Raw genomic sequence first — 25,292 nt, forward strand, 5'->3', positions numbered from 1 at the left:
AGAGCAGCTCCATTGCAGACCCCGGTACACCTAGCCACCTCTGCTTCCGCGCTGCACCCGTCTCCCCTGCACCCTGCCATGCCCTTAGGGCAGGCTCAGCACCTTCCAGGGCAGGCTCAGCACCTTCCAGGGCAGGCTCAGCACCTTCCAGGGCAGGAGCGAGGAGACAGAGCCGAAGCTGGGGGCACTCAGTGTTAAGTCCCAACTCTCCATCGCAGTTTCTGCAGAGCAGGCAGCCAGCTTAAATGCTCCTTATGAAAAAGGCAAAATCTGTAAACGTGGAAGTAACGAAATATTTCAGGAAAGCAAGAATTGGTTGAATGGAATCAGGGGCCTTTACAAAAACAGGAGCACCAGAGGTGTCTCAGAAAGCGCAGTCATTCAGTTGGTCTGCTGCCACGTGTTCTCCACCTACATCCACACAGCTCAGCAAGGGTGCGGCGGTAACAGGACTTCAAACACGCGCATGATTTTGCACACAATTATGACAGTCATTATTCCCTGCACAGCAGACGTGGTTGTCTTTTACAGGTGTAGCTGCCCTGAGAATTAGACCAAAGTACTTGTGTCTCCAAAAGGAAAGTGAATCTTCTGACACAAAATCTGCCCAGGACTGACTGATCTGCCACTGTATGCGTAGTGCTCGTGACGCAGATGTCACAGTTGTTTGAAGACTGCTGGTTGTTGCTTTAATTTTCTAACGTAAATAAATGTCATGTAAACATACTCAGCGTTTCTTACAACTGCTAAAATCATGACCTGCAAAACTACCTACGCTCACCTTGCACTCACAGCCTACCCTCCATAGCTAAGGCAACGAAATCACAAAAGCTAAAATCATTAAAAGACACCCTACGCATCAGGTAGTTTTACTACTCATTTCTACATAGCTTTTTTTTTTCCCACACACGCATACTATCTTAGCTTGGTTTTATCAAGTTTCCTTCATATCATGTTATTCCCCAGTGACGTTTTTTTCAAGAGATTTAAAAAAAACCCCCATATTTTCTTAAACCATAAACGCTTCAGTCAAATGAAAATAGAAGGGTCACTCTGGGAAAGGCAGATGAAAGGCTGGCCACCGGGGGTGGCCACCCTCCCTTATTCCAATGGCACCTTCTCCCACAAATGGCGCCAAGATTTCTTGGGCGCTACTCGCACCGGAATGTATTTAAATTCTCAGTATTGTAAGAACCCATTTATTTCTACAATTCTAAGAACAGCAGGAACAGGAGTGCCAGATTTTATAGTAAGCTCTCCAGTTTCATAAGAAGCTTAATGCTATGTAGTTTGCTGCAGTACTGTACATTCCTTAATCTCATACTATATACGTTACTTGGCATCTGACCAGGATATTAAGGGAGATTTTGAAGACACAAAGGGGAGATGGACTTTTGAATTCCCTGGCTATCAGTGAGAGATTGGTTTCTAATTTCCCATGTGATTTTCAAAGTCTCCCTTGCAGCAAGTCTCCCTAAACAGATTCCCCAACCTCCATGTTTGGATTTACATTGTTAATTTACTTGTGTTTTATTTGGGAAACTCTAGTGCCTTTTCAGTCTTATATAAATGTGTATATAGATGTATTCTGTAAGTACAAGGATATGCCATACACAGCCAGTGTTTGCTATCAACAATTGTACTCATTAAACATATTTACATACGCAGTGTTTTGGCTTTTAACATTCCAGTGTATGGTTTTGTATCCAATCATTAACACTCCGCTCCTTTCCATTTCCACAACAAACCAGAGTGATTTGTTTGGTTTTGTTTATTTCTAGAAACACTCAAAAATCACAATAAAACTTCACATTTATACAGCACCGTCTGTTTTCTGCCTTCAAAAGAATGATCTCCATGAGTTTATACACGTACACAAGACCTTTTTTTGCTCAGGACCCGATCCAGTAAAATACCAAGTGTCCTTAAATCCTGTGAGGGGCGTAGTGCTGGAGAGCCCTGGGATTTCACAGGCAGGGCTCTGGTAAGAAGCCTGCACACAAACTCAAAATCACCAAGAAGATGGCACTACACTTTGCACCCCGACTGTGTACGTTATGGCCCTCATTCTTCTTCCTTAGGGAGACACTTTGCAGTATAATTCAGCCCAATTTCTTGGAAGTTAACTCAAAGCCCAGCCTGGGATGATGCTGTTGTGAGGAGCTGAAGCGTATTGGCTGGTCTGTGTGAATTATGGATAGGCCCCAGTTCTGCCTGTGAGCATGTCTCAATTGAGAGCTTTGGAGACTGAAGCCTTTAATGGTCTTTAAGGATGCTGATGATCACTACCAGGTGAAGCAGCAAGGAGGTAAACTTCAGTCAGGAACAGACAGAGCAGTGAGAAGGCATGAAAAAAGATCAATGATCTCTTTTCTTCCCCAGTAAACGGATATTCTCACAGTAATGGTATTATTGTATGTCTCTCTTTCTACATGCTGCACACCTGAGCAAGTGATTCTCTCAGGACAAAACAGATCCAAATTCCCTGCAAGCCCTAATGAGCAAGTAGAAGCCCCTGGGACTCTGCTCTCCTGCACTTGCTCATACAGCAGCATCATATTTGATGGAGCACAGAAGCAGCAGCGATGAGAAATAAAAAGCAGCTGAGACCACCCGCACTGCGTGTTCCACAATGGGACTCGGCACTACAAGGCGTGAGCGCGGCCGTTCAGACACTGAAACAAATACACGAAAGCTGAACAAATTGTAGGGTGTGATGCATATTTTGGTCTCCAGAAACTGAAAGAATAAATATAAACAGGAAACCTAAGGGAAATTACAACTCCTGATGAATTTTAAGTACTTACCAGATATGAAGCAAGATTCCAGCACTGTGACGAACGTGTGCTCAACGGGGTCTTGAGAAGCTAAGAAGAGAGGAGCCAGTATTACATTTGCTGGTTATCATTGAGACTAAACAGCTGAAGTATAACTTTGCATAGCAACCATAAGTGCTAGCACTGCACAACAGTGTATAGCTTATGGCTCTTGAGGCTATCCACAACCACACGGACTTCATTCTTTCCTAGGACCGAGGCATTTGGCTTCTTGCTACTTTTAAAGAGGGAAGTCCAGATGTGGTTTTGGCTCAGAAAAATCCTTGATGAGTTTTGTCAGACACTTTTTAGCTGCCATTAGTGCCCAAAGGGAGCTAAAAGAGCAGCAATCTTGCCCCAGTGACTTCAGCACTAATAAACACACCAACGCATGGATGCCAGCAGCAGCCAGCCAGGCCGGCGGACAAAGGCTCTGCAGAGGGCTGCTACTTTCAGGACCAGGGAACTATAAACCTTAGGGAAAAACAGGAAATCACATAGGCTTTTTCTTTATTTTAGAATGATTTAATCCCAAATATTTTGCTCTACAAAAAAAAAAAAAGATCTGTTTTAAAGAATGCTATTAGAAAGTTAGAAGACCACTTTTCATGAATACTATCCAAAGACTTATTTCAACAGCTAACGTGTCACAGCTCTTGTTCACAGGAAGAGTCTTGCTCTCTGTGACAGGGTACAGAGCACTCAGGCAACAGGAAATAATTATGGAAATATAGTTCACAAGAACATAAAGCTGCTCCCCACTTACTGTTTGAAGAAAGGCTGCTGGACCTTTCTACACCAGATAGCTTAGCTCGCACATTACAAGTTCTCTCCTTCAAATCTTTCCATAAAAAGAAATCCATCGCATTTCTTTTTTTTTTTTTTTTTAATTTTTGTATTAAGCCAGGCTGGATTAAAACATCTTTCCCTCAAGTTCTAGGAGAGATATTAAATAAGGAAACACTGTAGCTTGGTAGACTGGCAGAGGCCTTAAGTTCTTCACAAAGTCTGGCCATAATCACCTCATCCTTAAACAGCTGTGATTTGCTATCAGCTGTTCAGAATCACTTCAGCAATTATGGTTTACTACTTACACCTTTTGATTTATTGCCAGAAGTACTACTCTTGACAAGTATGCCAGTATTCTTAAATTACAAACAGCTTGAGGAAGACTGCTGTTAGGGTAACTTAAAAAACATACTGGATATTTTCACATAGATGTGATTTCTGAGCATAAATTAGTGAAAATCAAAGTGAGTTTTATCCCCCACAGGAAATAAATTTCTCTCATCTACAATATCATTGTGACAGTAAAATCTTAATGTTAAATCCCAAACTGCTTTAGTTCTAGGATTCAGCACAAAGCCAGGCTCACCTGATGCAGTGTGGGTGATAATCCCACTTCAAGCTGGAGGCTGGACCGGGTTTAGCCTAACAGAGATACTCTGGAGAGCCCTCCCAAGCACCATTCCTATTATTCTATGAATACTAACATGCTGTAATAGTTAAAACAGCCCTAAAATTATATTGACTACCATTAAAATATCGTATTTGAAAAGCATCAACCCTCACATAAACCTGCTCACTATGGCAGACTGAAATGGAAAACTTAACACACCCTCACTCTTACATAATCATACCAAACTAAAAAAAAATAAGATCAAACATGCTCTTCAAATGCAGTCATGTAGCATCCTAGTATGAGTCAAAGGACAAGAAAACTCAGTCACAATTAAACTGCTTTATTGATATCAACTCATCTTTAATCAGTACTTCAGTTTCATTTTAATTCCAGCAATGATTACAACAAAATTAAGACATGCTTTTAGTGCAGAAACATTTAATTAAATGATCATGGACATGATGCAGCCAACAGCCAGCTGCTCTGGACAAAGAGCACTGAGAAGGCTGCAATGCACATCAGCTTGCAGGGAACACAGCAGTGCTGCATGTATCCCTCCCACTCCAACACTCCATCTTAAAAACAGCAAAGCAAGAAGTTAGGCAGTTCATGCAGCAGGACATAAAAAGCCACATATGCTAAGGAATTTCACAAACTACCTTGCTAACCCAGCAGAACATAATGAATTGTAATCATGCTCGAGAACTGGCAAGGCAGGGTTTAAATTTAAAGTTAAGGAGAAAGTTCCTTTGACCAACTTTGGGCCAAATTTCAGTTGGATTTAGTATCCAGCTCACTATCCTGGACATCCCTGTAGCTCAAGAGTCCAACCCTCAGCTGTTTCATGCATTCATCTGTCAAAATGGTCTGCTAATGAAAGCAAGGACACTGGTGTAAGGATGGACCATCTTGTAACCCGGAATACTTATGGCCACGCTCAACTCTTCAAACAACTGGTTTGTAATACAAAACATTGCTTATACCTCTAGTTCTTACAGAAACAGATACACAGTTACTTCCTTTTTCCAAAGACACAGAGCATTTCAGATATTGACAGTCTGTGTCCTATTACTACGAGCACAGAGTATCTGAAGTATCATCTGAAAGTTAGGTTGCCTACAACATCTGCTTGACACACAAGCCAGCCTAGGCATACTTTTTCCCTGCTAAGGGAAAGTCTCAATAGAATTCTTCAATAGCAGCTGGAGGTCTGTGTTAAAGAGCATGCACAGAAACGCAGAGGGAGCCCACAGTTAAACCAAGATAACGTTTTTTCCAAATTTAGAAATATAATAAAATAAGTTCTGATTAGAATTCTGGAATTTATCATTTAGAGACCAGTGCTGTTAAAAACAAGGTTTCTGAAATTATTTTGGGTGTTCTGACTTCCTGGGGAACAGAGTTTGCCTCACTTCTTTTCAGAAGCTTACTATAATACCTATGCTGAGGGAAATGTTAACCAGTAAGCTGCTTTTTCACCCAGCCAGTCCACTGACTCAGCAATTCGCATCTGAAGATTAGTTCCTTCACTACATATTCACATGATTCTTTAACAAGCAAATAAAAAAAAATCCTAAAAAGGTTTGGACACACAGACCAACACCTAGATGAAATCTGCAACATTAATGTCTCTGGGAAGCAAAATAACAAGGATTAAACCGACTAACACCACAACACACAGAAAGGACGACTGGCAAGACTTAACGGATCTGCTGCTTAGGATGTGGGAACAAACAGGTTTGAGAAGCCAGTTATTGCACAAGGAATCCTCAGCGCAAGCTTCTCAGAGCTTACAGCAGGGGTTTGCATGCAACCAGTTTAAAGTTACCGTCATTTACTGCTTCATGGTACCATGCCTGCACCTTTGTGGAAAAGATTTCTACTGGTTTAACTAAATTAACACACACCTTTCGGATCAGTTAAGCTAGTACAACACCTGGTGTGGACACTTGTATTGCCTTAGAGTAGAACTTAGAAAAGGTGCACATGTTTTCCTGCAGCAGTTTAAATGTGTTAATTTAAACAAATAAACATGTAGTTGCTTTCCAATTTTTTGATCAATGACTTCTCCACAGCACCTATAAAATTAATTAGGAGGAAGGTCAACGTGTTTCACAACAGCCAGCCTTTACAGATCATGTTTCCATACAAACTGTTCTTTTCCATTGCTAGAAGTTACAACTGTCAAAACCAGGCACACTTCCAAACATACACCCTTCTCTCCAGTGAAATCAGCTCAGTTTTTAAGCCTTTATCTTGTCCCAAGAACAAGTGACTGGCCAGAGAGAAATGCCTCAAAGATCAGATTCAGCCTATGATCACCAAGTGAACAGTGCTTATTTTAGAACAAGAATTTCCATGTAAATGCTGTATTTCCCCTATAAGGAATATTACTTCAGTAACACAGAAAGTCACTGACAAGGGATCTAAACACTATCATTTATTCAACGCTGCAACTTAAAGACAGCATATCTGAGGTCTCTCTGAAATACATCACCATATTGAATACAGCAAACATTACAGCTAGATGAAATTGCACATTTTTGAAAGCAATGATACTATTTGCTTCTCCTAAAGTCCAAAAAAAAAAATCAACACATTTCTTCAGCTCTGTGTTTATCCAGCCCCTTCTGGGATTTAAACACAGCATCTCCATTAAGTCAATCCTACTGAGGGAGGTTTAATAAAGTTTAGTGTGATGCACATGCTCCTACACCAACACCAGATTCTTTGTTTGATTCTACTGGATTTATTTGTCCTTCTTCTTTTAGCTTCACCTGTCTAAAGTCTTCCCTGACTTCTTCTAGCAGACTTGGCTTGAAAATTACATCCAGTGCTGTCATTGCCAAAGCTTTTGCTGTACGCAAAGCATAGAACTGAGCATTCTGTGACCCTGGAGGAAAAAAAGAGAAATTTCAGGTTAGATTACTAATACTAGATACAAACCACTAGCTTACTGCATAAAGCATATTCTATAAAATAAAATCTTCAAGTTTCAATTGCAAGAACAATTTCTTAAAAAAAAATCTACTTGCATGAATTTTTCTAATGCCTCAAAACAAAACTTCACATGAAAGTACTTAACTTTCTGCAACTGATGTAAACAGGAAAATGCGAATTCACATTTTCATTTTTAGAAAATGCAGAGTTTTATACTGTTATCTATTACTTTTCCAGAGTATCATGCTTTAGGAGTAAAAGTTACTTTTATCTTTCAGCTCATGTTTAGAAACTCTTCTGAATATGCTGCCAGGGATAATCCTTCTAGTTTCTTCCGTCTAGATAGTATGCTAAGTCAGGCTTTTAGTATGAGGAGTGGTCATCCTTCCCATGTATATTTAACTTCAAACACAAAACCAGAAATTCTACATTTTTCAGTTTTTTTCTGCAACACTGTAATTAACTAAGTAAATTGTTTCAGGGTCCATATTCAGCTCAGATCCCATCATGCTTGAAGAAAGCAACTCCATTTCTACATAGATATTCACATGCAGCCACTTTCAGATCTAGTACTTAACACTTTTATATATTTACTACAGTAGCTTTGAATACCATAGAAGCATGTGAAAGCTTTAATCCACTAACTTGAAATATTTGTAATTTTAAATTTCCTGTAGTGAAGAGTCAGCAACATGCATAATGGTTCCAGATATAAATCTCTCAGACTTTTCACTTCCACTCACCTGCAGCTTCTGTGTACTGCTCAGTATGATTCAATGCATCAGAGCCAATATAAAAATAAGGATGAAGCCCAGGGACTACAAACGTAACATTTCCAAAGTCTGTGGAACCTAGAAGCAGCACAGAAATTTTCTTAATGAAAAAGCATTGAAGAGTTTTGAATGCTGTAAGAAAATGTATGATAGATATTATCTCCAGCCCATATCTAAAAAAAGAACAGCCTTTGCCCCAAATACTAAAATAAAAGCATTTCTAATGAGTCATTATCCATTCAAAGTCTCCCATCACCAAGATGTTTTCCCTAACTAGCCATCTTCAGATGCTGCCCTCCAGTGCGTTTCTAATCCATAATCATTTACTGGACCGCAAGGAAGATGTATCATGTTCCTGTTCCATTTACCATCAATTTTTCATCAAGCACCTCCTGATAGTAAGCTGTTAATTCAGAAACAATGAAAGCTGCAAACCTTGGGAGTTTTGGGCAGTCCAGCTATTTTTCTGCTACAGCCCTTAGAACCAGGTCCAACAGTTACTGCTTTCTACCAGTATGCAAGTATTCAGCACTAGGTAGGGGACTCTGAAGTAGGAACAATCTTTAAACAAAAAAGACTGAGGAGAACTATTTTTTTCCTTTGTTTTTCGATTATTCTCAGTTATGGAAACTTTAACAGCACAAGCATTCTTGAAGTAACAAACAGAACTAAACTCCAGACAAAAGACTAGTGCTCTGTAGACAAAAAAAAAGTCTTGATAGCAATGCAGCAGACTTTAACGATGATTTTCATACCTGACTAGCACTTTCCAGTATGTTAGTGACAGTACCTATCTCAAAGTACTACCTTATCTATCTAGTGATACCATCCAGAAGTAGTAGACTGTTCATAGTAAATCATCCAAGAGTCTGCAACTAGTTCCTGGGTGTCTTTTTTTTTAATCCCAAACAAGCAATCCACTCAGTATTTGTTAAAATGACATTTAGAAGCTGGAGAAATCAACATGCCAGTTATTGTGAAATTCAGATACCAGAGGAAGTATTGTTTCATAGCAAGGAAAAATAGGGATGACCAACTAAGATCTAAATTCACTTTTTTCAGGCCAATCAGAGCTGTAGGAATTTTTTTTTCTTTCTGTAGCAATGGCATATAAAATGACTGTTCCAAAGATTTAACATTATTTGTAACCCATCAGGTAGCCTCCATATGATACTTTATGGAGACAAGATATTGCTAATGCCTTAAGACTTCATTATTAAGTGATTGAAGAATATAGATTTTACTTGGAAACATATGGATGGTTATTAGAAGTGAATCCACAGAGCCTACATTATGTGATCAAAGAGGACAAGACTAGCTCAATATTTGCTCTGCCTGCAGACAAATGGAAGCAGGAAGGCTTGTCCAAAAAAAAGATCTTTTCCTATAAATTCAGTATGCATTTGAAGAAAATCCAACTCTTAGCACAGCAAGAAGTTATTTTTATTTTCAGTTGTCTACACTATTGATCCATTCTTTGGTCAGTCTGGAAAGACAAACCAGAAGTCCAGAAGTTCTGCCTACTCCAGACTACAACCAAGAATTCTAGACTTTCCTTACTAAGCCTTAAATACACAAGCTGCTGGAAAGACTGTGTTGGCCTTTTTCCCCTGCTCTCACACAGCAAATGAAGCATTAGGAATTTCAGTGCATCCCAGCTCTCAGTCATGTAACTCCACTTAAAATTATATACATATCCAATCTACTTGCAGTTTACAAGTTATTTTTGCTGGATGCAAGGGATTTAAAGTTGGCATTTTCTACTAAGATGGAAAGGTCACCAAGCCAAAATCCAGGCAGGTTTTTAATAAAAAATGTGACAGTCAAATCTTCCCCTTTATCATACCGAGTGGCATGTTTAAAACATCAAGTGGTCCAATAGTTTCCATACAAACATGTGGAACTGTATGCTCGAGATGTACAGATCAGGTTTCCTTCTATAAGCATAATTGCACAGTTATCAATACAATATACAGACTAGTGCAGTCTTCAACAAAAAGGTAGTGGGAGCTCCAGCCTCTCAAAAACCATCCTGAAGCTGATACTGAAGCCTATTCAAGTCCCTGAGCATATAATGGAAGGCAGTATTACCACAAATATGAATGGAGGGGAAAATGGAAAGATTCCAGGAAGCATTTATATACAGCCTCATGCTTCAGAAGTGGTATTTTCAAAAACATACTGGCTCCTTCTTACATTTATCTTTATCAGTCTTGTGCATAGGAAGCCAATGAACCCCATGAATGCTAAAAATATCAGAGCAAGTTGTCACAAGTATCACAAGTGTGGGTGCCTCAACTAAGGCATTCTAAATTAAGCCATCTGCTTTGGGAGGTTATCAGTATCCTGTAGTAGAGGTACCCTACAAGCAGGAGAAACAGGTCATGACACCTGGACAAAGCTAACTCAGATTCACATTATTTCACACCACCCTGGGCTGTGTGCCAACGAGTGGAGTGTGCACAAGGGACACACAAGGTAGTGTGATTTCATGGACTAAAGGAATTCTTCATAATGCTTAGCTGCCTAGAGCGATACCTGTAAGTAGACCGATACTAATACCCATGTAGAGGTGGCAGCGAGTATGCTCATCTGTTAACGACTTTTCTGCTGCACAGACATGGAGAAGCAACTGAGCTATCTTCCTTCCCTTTCAACAGAAGAAACTGATATCCTAAAAGAAAACATTGAAAACCATATGAAAACTAAATAGAAATAGAGGTCTTGAAAGAGATGAGACAAAACACTCAACCCCTCCCAAAAAGGGTAGCATACAAAATTCCACTACTATGTCTCTGGAGACTGTGCTTTGTTATCAATCCTGAATCCCCACTGCAAAAGATTCAGAGAAGCAGCTGTGGAAAGAAAATTCAGTAAGGCCTGCTGCAGTCTGCAATAAAAACGTAATTGCTCAAGCACATTTTGACATTCAACAAGCAATTTAAGGACAGGACAGGCACATTGAGAATTTCAGTTTAAGCAAAAGTTAATTTTTAACATTTAGCACATCATGTAACTTACATATGAAAGCACTATTAGAATTAGGTGTCTGTACTATGTTCATTCAAAGTCCTCTGAACCAGCATGATCGCCAGTATTCATGATCTTCACCCTTAATACAATGGTTTGAGGGAAGCAACACAGGGCTCCAGAACGTTCCACTACAGTAAACATTCTAAAATAAGGTTCCTCAGCACCCTTCTTAGGCTAAATGAGTAACGTAGTAGTCTTACTTGTATGACACTGAATAAAGAAAAAAAATCTGCCTGCAGTTACAATTTGTTTGTAAACCCAAGACAATGAATCCATTGGAGAAAATATGCTAGCATTGCCTTAATTTGGAAGGAAAGTAAGAAATAAGAGAAAAACTACCAGAATACCATTAGATGTGCTGTCTCCCACACACAAACAAAAGTTTGGAGAACTCTATCCCCAAACACCAAGATCTCTATTATTCTAAGATAATCTGCATTTAATATAGATAAGATTAGTACTACAATAAAACTAATTGGAGTAACAATTTTTTTATTGAAAACAATCTTTTCCTTCTAATCGAAGAACCTTTAACACGACTGTATACAGTTATGATCAGTAGTGAAGCCCATAAAGTATCAGCAGCACTTATAAGACTTGAACAAAGCTCCTGTAGGAAAATTTGGGGGGGAAAAGCCTGCTAAGTGTATTGAGAAATCCACTTGAGCATTCAAGAATTCAAACTCCTATTAGTAAGCCTCTGAGACACCAAGAAAGTGAAATAATTTGAGACATAGTCAAGACCCAGAAGTGAACACCTACTTGAATGGCACCCGTTAGAAAACTAGTCTGTTGAACTCATGAACTAAAATTAGAGGCACAGTATTACGTGTTAATGGAGAGACGTTTAAATTAGGGTTACTGAAACACTTAAACTTCCACTTAATCTCTTCAAAAACTCCCTCTAAAATATTAGTTAGATACTAGTACATTTGTCCATATGCAAGCTTGGAAAATATTGTTAAACTAGGTTCCTGAAAATTGAATCATAAGCTTCATTCATAGCATAAACCAGAATTCTGTAATTCAAAACAACAGAATAAGCCACAATTCATTCCACATCCTCATGTTCTCAGTAAGACAATTCTTATCTTTCCATCCTTCCAACCCTCCCTCCAACCAAATCGTTTCTTTCTTGAAATGCTTTCAGAAATATTGTCAGTAAAAGATTACTGCTTTCCATACCTGTTGGGAAAATTTCTCACCTTTTACAACAAATATGTAAACACAGGCCGGAAGTACAATCCTTCTACAAAGCTTCAATTTTTCTAATTTGTCTTTTTTATTCTGACCAAACTATGTTTAACCTACCTCTATCCCATTATTTTATACACTTAAGAGTTGATCAATCTAAGCTTAAGTCATAACAAAAAAAACCCCACACAGATCGAGTTACCTGACAAACCATTCAAGACAGAATCTTCTGATATAAACTCTATTCCAAGCTTCTTTCCATTCTCCTTGTAAGCCTTCTGCAGGCTCTTATTTGGAAGCACATTGTAGTAATCGTTTGCACCACCTTTTATTTCCACCTAGACAAGAAAACCCACATGATTAGAAAGTTTTCACCAACCTAAGCCAGTTTAATGTAAACAATTTAAAGCCCGTAGAAGTTAAATACATGTCCATACTTCAAGCTCACGTCAAAACAGACATAATTGCTAAGTTTCTTTCAAAAATGTGACACACTGCCAAATTATTAGCCTTGATCAAAACACAGCTTGTGTTCTGTCAAGCTTGCACTAGACAGCCAAATTCCAGAAGCATAGATTTCATGCAAAGCATCTCCAAAAATAGTAAAGCAAGCATTTCCTGTAACAGCTTCTCACGATTTCCACTGCAGGTACTATTAAACTACATAGAAATCAATTCAGTCTTTCACCAAGTTCTATTTTACTGTTTTTGTTCAGAACACCTCCAATAGCTACAGCCCCATTCATGAAATGGCTTCACACAGGCAAGAAATTTGAAAACAAATGTGAAAAAAACATACCAATGTCAAGTTTCAGAAGAGATCTTAACTTTCATTCTGCATAAAGTACACATTCTGAAATCCTTTTCTAGTTCTGAAATCCTTTTCTAGTTAGAGTGGAGGGGCCACACCAGGAAAACAGCATCTAATGCCTCAAATAGACCTTAAAACTCACTAGCTCACATTCATATACACAATACCTATCTGTTCTGATGAACACAGACATGCTTTTCACAGCTGTATTAGCCATTGACCCGTAACCACAGAGCAGGCAGAACCACGTATCTTCGTAACACATTACAAGGTAATGATATTGCTGGAACCAGCAACAGGAGAGACACTTCTACTCACTAAAAGCAAAAAAATAAGAATGCTAACTGAAATATCATTCAGTTTTTCATATTTGTTTGCCACATGAGCCTGTTTAACAGGACAAAGGAAACAGAGGGATGCTTCAGCTCACTGAAAAAGAGCTAAAGGTCCCATCCATCTTGAAGGGCCAGGAGGAGTATCTTGGAAATTACAGACTGATCGGACTGTCCTGCCCTCAAGCTCCTAGGAAGATTATAGACCAAATAAATCCTCTTAAGACCCATGTCCAGGCACAAGAATTACAAGGTGATTGTGACTATCCAGCATAGATTCCTGGAAGAGCAGATGGTGCACAAACCAAGCTTAGCTTTTCATGATGATAGTCTGGCTCAGTGGACACAGAAGACATTCAGGCTCAAAGTCTTACAATCAGTGGCACAAAAATCCAAATTGCTGCCTGTTACTTGTAGCATCCATCTGCAATCAATACTGGTGCCATTACTGTTTTAATATCTTTATTATTAATGCAGACAACTCCTGTGAGACCACAGCTGGTGTACTGTGTTCAGTTTTGTGTTCCTGAACTCAAGACTAGAGCAAGTCCAAGAAAAGGCTATCAAGATTGTTAGGGTGCTGGAGAACATGATATACAAGGACAGGCTGAAAGAACTTGGTTTGCTGAACCTTCAGAAAAGGGTAAGCTGTCAGGGGGTAGAGATAAGACAGAACCAGACTTCTTAGAGATGTCCAGTGATACTATGAGAGGAAAATTCCTATTAGAAACAGCAGAATCACAGAAGTTGGCTGAAGTTGGAAAGCACCTTTGGAGGTCATCTTCTCCAACCTCCCCTGCTCAAGCACGGTCACCTAGAGCTGGTTGCCCAGGACCATATCAACGCAGCTTTTGAGTATCTCCTAGGACAGAAACACCACAATCTCTCCAGGCAACCTGTTTCAGTGCTCAGCCATCACAGTATAAACATCAGGAAAAACTTTGTTCACCATAAGGTGGGTAAAGCACTGCTGAGAGAGGTTGTAGAATTTCATCCTTGGAGATACTCAGAAGTCCACATGGCCCTGAGCAATCTGCTCTAACTGGTCCTGCTCTGAACAGAGGGTTAGACTAGATGACCTCTGGAGGTCTCTTCCAATCTAGGTTATTCTATGATTCTGTGCCATTCTACTTATAAAACAAAGCTTTCTTTCAGGACACAAAGCAACAGAAGAGCAAATAGTATCATTGACATTTTGATACCTTTCAGCTAAACACCATGCAGACAAATGCTGTTAAGCCTCAATTTCCTATTCTGCCCTACCTTATCTCCAGAGTAATGGAAACATGACCATGAATACATTCTTACTTTGCATCCTGTGGCCAGTGCTGCAGATTTGAAGCAGTTCTCAACCTTCTCTGTCAGAACAGAAAGGTCTTTCATTGAAGGGGCACGCAAGTAAAACTCTAGTTCAGTGTAAGAAGGAATGATATTAGGTTTCACGCCACCATTTTTTATTACACCTGAAGAAAGGAAAAATCACATTACCAGTGTTAAATACAAATGCTTGATCTTCAGACCTGTCATGAAACTCCTTGCTCAAGAACTAAATACAAAAGCAAAACCCAACAAAACGTTAACTGAGCATGAAACATATAAAGAATATCAAAGGTTCAGTATGTGGACAAAGTTTCTTCATCACATCAGATTAAGCAGAATATGTACATGTTTTTCAGCACAATTTCTTTGCATTCTTTGGTTACCCGTTAGAAACCTAAAGACAAGCCAAACCAGCATTTGTAATTAATCCCCTGAAATTCAATGCATCAGAGTTGTAAAGCAATTTGGCTGCCATTGAAAAAGAAAAAAATTGTTACTGGGTTCCAACTTTTGGATTCCAGCTTCTAAAGGTTTCCTCAACTAGAATCTTTCCAGCTTATTTTGCCAGCTTGGAGAGAAACTGATTAAGTGGCATTTCTTATAGTGCATGGAAAGTTCATTAGATTCCTCATACTATTTCTTTAGAAATACTGGGGTGTATAATATATGTACAGTTTTATTCAAGAGTGAAGTTTGAGCTGAAAGTGCTCCCTCAAGGAAATGTATGACAACTACATAGTTTTCTATTATGGCATCAGAGGCTTTACCATAAAAGACCATAACATTTAGATATTTCAACAAAAAACCCGAAACACATTGTAGACTTTGTTTCTACATTAGATTTCAATGCATTAACAGCTTATTGCTTTCAACAGGCTGCTTGTTTCCCTGGCCTCCTATCTTCAATTTATGTATGTGGAATAAGATTTAGTTTCTTGGGTTCTACAGAAAACATCACTATAAATAGAAATGCACAAAGTTACTGACGTGTGTCACTGAAGCCTGAGAAGACAGCACTATCAGGATGCAAACAGGCAACAAATCTTTTATTTTGGTGCAGAAAACCTATTAAGACTATGAACTCTCCCCTCAGTCTCAAATACAGTCAAAGTAAACAGAATGCTGCATTAAACTACTATCAGTACTAGTCCATAACAAAAGAAACAGCTCAGATAAGAGTGACAGACATCACAGAAAAGGAACCAGCAAATCAGCAACTAAGTAATCATGCAAATTTGCATGACACATCATAACACCTTTGCTCAAAATAAGTAGCTTAATGGGCTTTCACTTGTCTTCCAACACATTTGTAAATGGAACTCGATAAAGTCTAAGAGTATGTCTACACTCATATTTCAAAGCAACTGTAATATGGACTGGACACCAGAACTAGCTTAAAAGTAGGCTGCCTGCACACTACCAATAGCACCTAGATTGTCCTGCTTCTAGACAGAACTTTCTTACAGCCTTTTAAATACAGTTTTTGAACAGAAAAAAAATCTACATTCCTATTTTTCAAGGGGGTAACATTTACTCATAAGCAGGGAGAAAAAAATCAAATATTAGACAAACTGAAACCAACATTGTTCAAATAAATAAAGCATTGCTTAGAAATTCTAGACTTCAAGTAATGGAAACTATTTCAGTTCTTGTTAAGTGAGTTAACACTAAGATTTTTAGGATCACTTAAATCAGCCACAGATGTTACTGCAAGCCTACAACACAAGACCTCCACCACACTGTTGTAAAGAAAGCATTCCTAAAGTTAAATCACATTCTGGCTGCTTATACTTTCCCAGAGGTATTCAAAATATTTCCAGTTTGAAAACCAGGCTTATGACAGCAGTTGTATCAACACAGTAAGTTTTGCTGTGGTTCAGGAATTGTTATCTCTAGGAGGCTTGTTTAGATACTTAGTTTTTTGCCTGCATTACCCATTTAGCCTTCAGAAACTACGAAAGAAACAGTATTTAGGGTTTTAGGCTTAGATCCAATAGAAGGCTTAGGCACCTCCAGTCTTAAGCCTGCAACACATGTTTCAGACACCAAAACTCATAATTGCGTGACAGCGCTAAAGCTATGCCCGCTGTCTGAAATTCAGCTGGGTATGCTGCATAGCATAACTGCAAACATCTTCATCTACAGTCAAAAGGGTTAGGGCTTCCAGACTCCATCCAGATATCCTGGAGAGAAATACGCATATATATTATATAGCACAAGCAGCCAAGATACATAATAATCATTAGCTCAGAACTTCTGGAAGCGTTTTAAGCTCTTAACAAGTTTTCCAAGTAAACAGTTCTACATTCCTAAATCCTGTAGACATGGAAAAGTTTCTTAATTTCAACTTGGAAACAGTTGTGTTGCATGTAATAAGAGAAACCTGGGTTTATAGCTAAAGGGCAGCTTCCACCTCAAATTCTGAAGCTTTCTCACTGTACCAAAAGAAATACATGATGTTGATGCAGTATGAGTCAAGCTTAATGATTAACACGTCTTACTGCAAAATGATCTTTCTGCTCCAAGGTCTACTAGATATTAAATATTAGGATTCAGTGCACATCTAGTTGATTGGGCTACTAGCCAGAACTATAGGCTTCTGCCATCACTTGTTTTTTGTACTTCAGCAAATAAATTTCAGTCACTCTAGACTACTACACCTTTCCATAAATGTCAATATAAATGCCATCTAATTAATGGAATGTCTATTACAAAAGCTATGCAGTAAGTAATACTTCATTTTTCAAAAGCATTTAATCTTACACCTTTGCAAAAACATATACATTAACTTTAAGGAATTCAAGGCCACGTACCAAAATAAACTTCGCGCTTTTTTTTCCCCTCTTCCTGAACTGCAACTTCAAGTGCAAAGACTTAAAATTTGCCTAGCCTCTACCTAGGTACTAGCATCCTCTTTTGAATCTGACTCATAAGCCCATTTTCAGAAATTAGTTCTGGACACTGACATGATTTTAAAGACTATAGAAAAACTGTTTCAATGAAGTGGTGCTATTTCATAATATTTGAAGTGAGTATACTAATTCAGTGCAATAATGCAGTATTTTAAGTTGTGGGATTTTTGTAAGTTAGTATTTCAACAGCCTAAACTCTTACTTGCTGGATATTAGATTTAATGAAGATCTCACCATGAACTCTCCAGGTCGGTTTCATTTGCTGTCTTAAAACAGACAGATTGTTGTATGCAAGAACAGCAGCATCTAATGCATTAACTCCTTCCCAAGGATAAGCAGCAGCATGAGAAGCTTTTCCATAGTATTTCACAGTCACACTAGGAAATAAAAGGCATTGCTTATTTGTTTTTCATTCACTGAAAGATACTCTAAAATAAGAAGTTTATTTTGTTCACACAAATTCTTGTTATTTTTGTGCAGAACACCAAACAATTTACCTGGCACTACACTGTTGCAAAGTTGAACTATCTTTGAGTGCAGGAAGATGCTGAAAGATTTCTAGAAAAATCAATGAAACAGAATATCAAGATCTAGCCAGGCAAAAGAGCTACCAGTAACATACCACTGTACAGCCACTTCCTGAGAAGTACAGGCTTCATATACTAATTAAATGTCTCCAATCCTTTTTTATACCTCCTGACTGTTCCAAGACTTAAAGTTACTAACATCCTTAAATAGAGGACAATAAACCCTTTTCTCTGATTCAAAATTAGAGGTTGATTGTCCTAATTCTTATCAAACTTCAATAAAATGTGTACAGTAGATAAGACAGCAACAGCACGTTATTAAGATCACATACGAGCCATATCTAAACAGCAAAAGTCAAGTTTTATAAGTGCAATAAAGGCATAGCCTAGTATAAAATACACATTACCATGCTACAGCAAGGATGTTCTTTCCCTGCACACCTCAAAAATGCTGGTAGAAAGACTTGCAACAAGGAAGTAGGGTAGTGCAAAGGTTATCCTCTAACACATCCAGTAAGAATTCATGCTTGGCTTCGTCTTATGAGGGTGCTTTATATTAGCCTTACAAAATAATTTAGCATTTCAAGTTATATGAAAAGTCTTTACATAAGAAGCAAATATGAAATACTGACAACTACATAAGGTATTACTACTTATCAAATACACAAATATTAGGGGGTTTATCAATACTAGATATTTTAACTAGATCAGTTTGTACTCAATACCCAGTACTTTACATTAAAAATCTCCATCCTTAAGCTCAAAGAGCATCCCTGAGACACACAAGCTGTCTCTTACCCAGCTAGGACAAGCTTAACTTGCTTGTCCCTCTGTCTTGCACAGATGCCAACCTTGCAATTTACCCTGAACTGACCCTTCATGCTCTGAACCATGCCATGGCTGTAAGTTAATAACGGAACTTAAATAGTGGATAGCACAGGGACACAATGGAGAAAATGTCTCCTGCTACTGCCTGCAATCCAAATTAACTATGCCCTTTCCCATCCTCCCTCATCCTCCAAAACAACCAGCCACACATCCCATTCTGTAAAGTATGTTTTACTTATAATTTACTATCATTATGAAATCAAGATAACAAAAACTTATCCATTAACATCCCAAGTATTAGACTACAACCCCTCAAATCAACTCACAAAGAATGCAGGACAGATGCCCAAATATTCTCAAAAAAATGGAGGGAAGACAAAGTAAAGCAGAAAGTAATGCTGCAATCTTTTTTTGCCCCCACAAAAAACATGTGCTTCTTAAAATATGTTCTTTCTTGCACTGCTATCACTACACAAATGTCACATACTCTCAGAAAAAAACAACAGATTTTGGTGAATAATGAAACCCTAAGCCAGTTTAAGAATATTAGCAGAAGAATGTGGATCCTGTTTGACCAACAATAAACAGGCTGACTAGGTGAAGGATAAGTGAATAGGAATCAGCAAATTTTGGCATGTATTCACCAGCTATCTCACTATGTTAATTTTCCTTCAGGCACAAGCCAGCTTCAGAGTTTGCAGACACAGTAATACTATCAATTTTGTGATGGCCAGTCCTTGAATTCCTTGGAAACAACCAAAATAGCAATTAAAAATCTTGAAAGCTCTCTTTGTACCTTTGGAACCTCATAATTACATAACTCATGAGATAAGCTGACTGTTTCAAGCTTTTGGAAGTAGTAAGCTCTTTTGCTTAGTACTTCAGTTCCATGACTCCTTCATAGTCAAGGTTTAAAGGCTATTTAGGACTTGTACCCTACAGCATACCATCATCTCTGAAGGGATATTTTCAAATCTTACTGTATCAAACTCAAAAGACAACTGCAAGAGTTGAAATGAACAGAAAGACAAGTTATCAGTGAAAACTGCACCTTGAAGATTATGAATATAGTCATACGGTACAGCAACAAAAATCCAAGCTGAGGTAAGTCTTGAAGGATATAACAATAACCAGTAACACTCTTTAAAAATACAATGACAGAATACAGCAGAGGGCTAGCTAGGCAAGGAAAACTAGGTGTTGCCAACCTTATCAGTTTCTATCATAAAACTCAGTAACAAAAGCAAATTATCCACCAGGAACAGCACTGGCAAAAGCAAAATGGCCAATAAAATCAAGCATATAAGTGCTGAAAGATAGCACAACCAAGATGAAGGCAACAGTCTGGACGTCAAGTCAACAATGGTTGGAAAACCAGTTATTTAAATAATACAGAATTTTGTCAGAAACAGCCAAACATAATACTTTGAACCAAGAATCATTAGTAACCATGGCATAAAATGTAAAAACAAACCTGCTGATAGACCACAGCTAGGACATTATGAAAATAGAAGAGGTTTATAATACCAAAGGAAGAACAGCATGGCAGAGCAAAGATAGATTTAAACTCAAAAATATTTTCAAAATCCTGCTTACAGACTAAGCATTCATCTAAGAGTTGATCGCTTGAAAATGACTGAAGAGGAAGCCCCAAACATGCCAGCTGTGTCCAAAAATGATAAATAGACACTATGGTCCCAGCACCAGCTGAGTAAGGTCTGAGGAAATTCCACCTCAGGTACTGTGTGCAATTCTGGTTATGCATATCCAGGAAGGAGTACTTCAAGACAAGTCAAGTCACTTCAAGTACAAACACACAAGTGTTGACACTGAGCAGCAGGGTTAATCAGAAGAAGACCAGGCATAATTTTTGAAGAGTTATATGGCTAGCTGGAAAAAAATAAAAAAGGACAAGTGAGTGTATGACTGCTGTCTATGCTTATATTGGGGGTAAACATGAAAAATCCAAGAACTACTTTGAATCTAACAAAAAGTTGATATGAAAGTTAAGTTATAAAATGGCCATGGTTAAATTTAGGCTGGAAGTTAATAAGGTTCCAAACAGCAGTCAGGCTCAGCTGGCCATCTCTTTCAAAAGTGGGAAAGAACACCTGAAACACTTCCAAAACTGATTAAAATGCATACAGAGGACTACATGACCTAGAGCCCAGGAAGGCAAGGAACTATGATCCATGAGACTCCCTCCAGTTGCATATTCTAAAATTTTGAAGAACAGGTGGTTTTTATTAAAAAATAAGTTTCATTTTAAAATGATAACCATTTGCATGTATAAAAAGAAACACCTAGAAACATCAGAAGAAAGAATGGATTTTGGGGACACATGCAAGATTATCTCAGAGAAATCAGAGATCCTGAATGCTGTACTTTGGAAAAACAGCTCAGAATGTCCAGAACAGTAACCTGGCTCCTTAGCTGACTGCAAATACTTCATCTGAAGGGCACCTGCAAGGTCCCTGGCCTTAAGTTCAGCCTCTTCCAAAGCAGCTCCCCTACTCAGGGAGGGGAGAAAAGACTAATAACAAGTAGACCAACCCTTTCCACTGCTCACTCACTCGTGCTCGGCCACATCGGGCAGGTAAGCCGCGTTTTCTTGCGAGGGGTGTGCCATAAAAACCACATCCAGGCCGTCAAAGGCTCCAGCGTTGATCAGGTCTATTTTGCCTCCTCCTTGTTCTTCCGCCGGCGTGCCCAGCACCGTGATCTGCAGCGCAAACCCACAGAGAGAGAGTGTCAGTGGCCGACCGGAGGACCGAGAGACACAGCCTCCGCCCTCGGGAGGGCTCTCACCTGGACGGCGATGGGCGCCTGCTGCGGCAGGCTCTCCAGGGCGGCCTTCAGCCCCAGGGCGGCGGCGGCTCCCACCTCGGCGATAAGGTTGTGCCCGCAGGCGTGGCCAATACCGGGCAAAGCGTCGTACTCGCAGAGGAAGGCGATGCGGAGCGGGCGCAGCCCCGGGCCCGGGCCCTGGGGGGCGGCCGTGGCCCACTCGGCGCGGAAGGCCGTGCCCAGCTTGTAGCGCGGCTGCACAGCCCAGGCGGCGCCCGGCAGCTCCCCGCTGGAGAAGAAGCGGGTCATGGCGTCGTGCGCCTGGTGCTCCTCGTAGGCCAGCTCGGGCCGGCTCCAGATGTGGTGGCTCAGCGTGCCCAGCCGCCCCGCGTTCAGCTCCACGCTCTCGCACGCCCGCTGCTTCAGCGCCTCCAGTGCCGGCAGCGCGGCGGCGGCCGGGCCGCCCTCAGGCGGGTCCTGCGGCCTCATGAGGGAGGGGAGCGGCGCGGCGGCCCCAGAAACACCCACGCTCTCGCACCTGTCCACTGCCGTGTGAACAGGGTGCTGCCGCCCGCCTTTTATAGTCTTCTCGGCGCCGCGAGGCACGCTGGGAAATGTAGTTCGTCCCCACGGCAGAGCCTGCCGGCGGCGCCCCAACTGAACTACTCGCCCAGGGCGCCCCGCGGGGCCCCCCTCGCCCTGCCGGCGCCGCCGGGAAGGGTGGCGTGGGCGGGCGGCCTGGGTGCGCTCCCGCTCCCGCCCTCAGGGACGCGTGTGGGCAGCCCTGCCGGTGCCATTTCACGCTCTTAGCCGCTGTATTTTGCCGTTGCCTTAAAGCACGCCTCGCTCACACATGTATTTGCCATCAAAACAAGCTAATTTCAGTCTTCGGCTGCCCTCTGTGCACCGCCTCCCGGAGATTGCATTCAATGCACAGAATGATAGAATGGTTGGATTTGGAAGGGACCTTTAAAGGTCATCTAGTTCCAACCCCCCTGCCATGGGCAGGGACACCTCCCACTAGACCAGGCTGCTCAAAGCCCCATCCAGCCTGGCCTTGAACACTTCCAGGGATGGGGCATCCACAGCTTCTCTGTTCCAGCGCCTCACCACCCGCAGAGTAAAGAATTTCTTCCTGATACCCAATCTAAATCTACCTTCTTCCTGTTTGAAGCCATTACCCTGTGTCCTATCATTACACTCCCTGATAAAGAGTCCCTCCCCATCTCTCCTGTGGGCCCCTTCAGGTACTGGAAGGCCGCTATAAGGTCTCCCTGGAGCCTTCTCTTCTCCAGGCTGAACAACCCCAACTCTCTCAGCCTGTCCTCACAGGAGAGGTGCTCCAGCCCTCTGAGCATCTTCGTGGCCCTCCTCTGGATCTCCAACAGGTCTTTTTCTTCTTTTTCAAAGGAAATGCATGGCCTGTTGCTGATTTCCTCATCATCAACACGTCCTAGGTGGAAAGCTATGGGCTATGTCCCAGCAGTACACGGGCTCTCCATGGCATACGTGTGTGCCCCAGACTTTCACAAGGTGATCTACAAATCACATTACAGATGATTTATAGATGACAGAATCACAGAGTCACAGAAGGTTGAGGCATCTCCAGACATTATCTAGTCCATCCCCTGCAGTGTCAGCTGGAGCAGGCTGCCCAGCTGGGTTCTTAATACCTCCTAGGATGGAGAGTCCACAATCTCTCTGAGCAACCTGTGCCAGTGCTCAGTGAAAAACTGTTTTCCGTGTTCAGATTGAATGTCACGGTTTTTAATTTGTGCCCACTGCCTCCTGTCACTGAACACCACTGAAAAGAATTAATCTCTTCAAGTACTTGCACACATTCCTAAGACCCTCCTGAGCCTTCTCTTGTCCAGGCTGCACACTCCCAGCTCTCCTAGCCTTTCCTCACACAACAAATGCCTCAGTCCCTCAGTCATTTTCATGGCATGCGCTAGACTCACTCCAATAGCTCCATGTTTTCCTTGTACTGGTGAGTCTGGACCTGGCCACAGCACTCCAGATGTGGCCTCAGCAATGCTGCACCTCCCTCACCCTGCTGGCAATGCTCTTCCTAATCCGCCTCAGAGTGCTCTTGGCCCTCTTTACCATGAGGACTTATTGCTGCCTTATGCTTAGCTTGGTGTCCACCAGAACCCCCAGGTCTTTCTTAGCAAAGCTTTCCAGTTGTTTGGCGCCCAGCATGTACTGGTGCCTGGGGTTATTCCTCCCCAAGGGCAGGATTTTGTAATTCCCTTTGTTGAACCTTGTGAGATTTCTCCCAGCCTGTTTCTCCAGCCTGTGTGGGTCCCTCTGGGTGGCAGCACAACGCCCTGGTCTATCAGCCACTCCTCCCCATATCTGTACACTGTCCAGGCTGTTAATGAAGATGCTCAATGGTACTGGACCCCTGGGGTACACCAGTAGTGACTGGCCTCCAGCTGGACTTTGTGCCACTGATCACAACCCTCAGGGTCTGGCCATTCAGCTAGATAGCCTCCTCAGATACATCCTAGGTCTGTAAGACTGTTAAACCACCTTGACAGCATGTCAGTCAGTAACGGTAGGTGACAGAAAACGTTCAAAGGACAAATCCAAAGCATAAAGTAGGCAAAGTATATAAAATGGGTGAGCGTCTTGACATCACAGCAATTAATCAAAGAAGAGATGCTTCAAGAGGCTTGACTATCCTTTAAAGTAGTGAAAGCACAGAACTCACTACCAGAAAACTCTTCTTCCTCTGCAGAGAGCACAGCACATGGAGGGGCCAGGCAGGGCATACCTGCGAGTTCCTTGAGAGGGGCTTGCTGACCAGGGAGAGCCTCCCTCCATACCTCCTGGTACGTGCTCTGGCTGACACTTCTCTTGTGTGGGTCTGGCAACCATGTTGTCTTCAATGAGCTAGTTCAGTCAGTAAAAATCAGCTCAGAAAAGAAAATGGATATTTTTCATCTGGGTACGGTTTCACAAGACACATGATAGCTCTCTGCTTCCAAAAGGGTCTTCCCGGATCCACCGTGATTTTCCCTCTCCCAGACAAAAACTCCTGCCAAAAGCCATGCTGTCTTTGGAATTTGTCGAACCTTTACCTGAGCTGATGCAATTCACTAAAACAGCACAAAAATAGCTTATGCAAAAACTTGGGTAATTTCCCGCTGGTTTGGTGAGTTAAATTGGGCAAAGGTCCAGAAAGTGCCATGGCAAGGAGGGTGTAGTGAGACTAGCTGTGTGGAAGCAGCTCAGTCAGCTTAACCACTCTGGTAAATCCCATTCTGAGATTCCTGCTGGGAGCATCACGGTCGAGGACAACCCACAGAAGAAAAATTGAACTTCATTTGCAGCTGCAGCACGTTATCAAAGGAGAGAGGGGGGTCTTGGCTGTGAGCAAAGCAAGGGAATAGTTTCACGTAAGCTGAAAACTAAGCAAGGTCACAGGAATTTTTTTTCTCTGTCACAATATAAAGTTCTGTGGCTCCTGAAATCAGACTAGTTTATGAAAGACAAAGGAAAAGGTGTAAAGTATTTTTATTCATAAGAAACAGATGCTTATGCTAAATGAGGCTTCTGTTCCTTTTATACAAAGCCCTTGCCTTCCTAGTCTTGTTCCTATTCTCTCTTCT

The 25,292-nt window shown here is 40.9% G+C and overlaps 1 protein-coding gene across 3 annotated transcripts; it reads right to left on the bottom strand.

Annotated features, from left to right (window-relative positions):
• Positions 1–4,542: 4,542 nt before the first annotated feature.
• Positions 4,543–22,220, bottom strand: PM20D2 (peptidase M20 domain containing 2). 3 transcript variants are annotated; one of them, XR_010070402.1, is made up of 8 exons: positions 21,697–22,220; positions 21,462–21,610; positions 17,768–17,910; positions 14,610–14,764; positions 12,361–12,496; positions 10,470–10,605; positions 7,902–8,009; positions 7,082–7,111 (listed from the first exon to the last, which is right to left on the bottom strand). XR_010070402.1 is itself a non-coding variant. In XM_063329997.1 (7 exons), exons 1-7 carry the CDS (start codon positions 22,162–22,164, stop codon positions 6,909–6,911), a joined length of 1,362 nt encoding a protein of 453 aa, XP_063186067.1. In that variant the 5' UTR covers positions 22,165–22,220; the 3' UTR covers positions 4,543–6,908. The 3 variants fall into 3 exon arrangements, 2 of the variants coding, with proteins under 2 accessions (XP_063186067.1, XP_063186068.1); XM_063329997.1 differs by lacking the exon at positions 10,470–10,605 and having other exon boundaries at positions 4,543–7,111; XM_063329998.1 differs by lacking the exons at positions 7,082–7,111; positions 7,902–8,009 and having other exon boundaries at positions 8,016–10,605.
• Between the last annotated feature and the right edge of the window lie 3,072 nt (positions 22,221–25,292).

This window comes from Chroicocephalus ridibundus, chromosome 3, assembly GCF_963924245.1.
Source record: "Chroicocephalus ridibundus chromosome 3, bChrRid1.1, whole genome shotgun sequence".
In the NCBI taxonomy this organism is placed as follows: domain Eukaryota; kingdom Metazoa; phylum Chordata; class Aves; order Charadriiformes; family Laridae; genus Chroicocephalus; species Chroicocephalus ridibundus.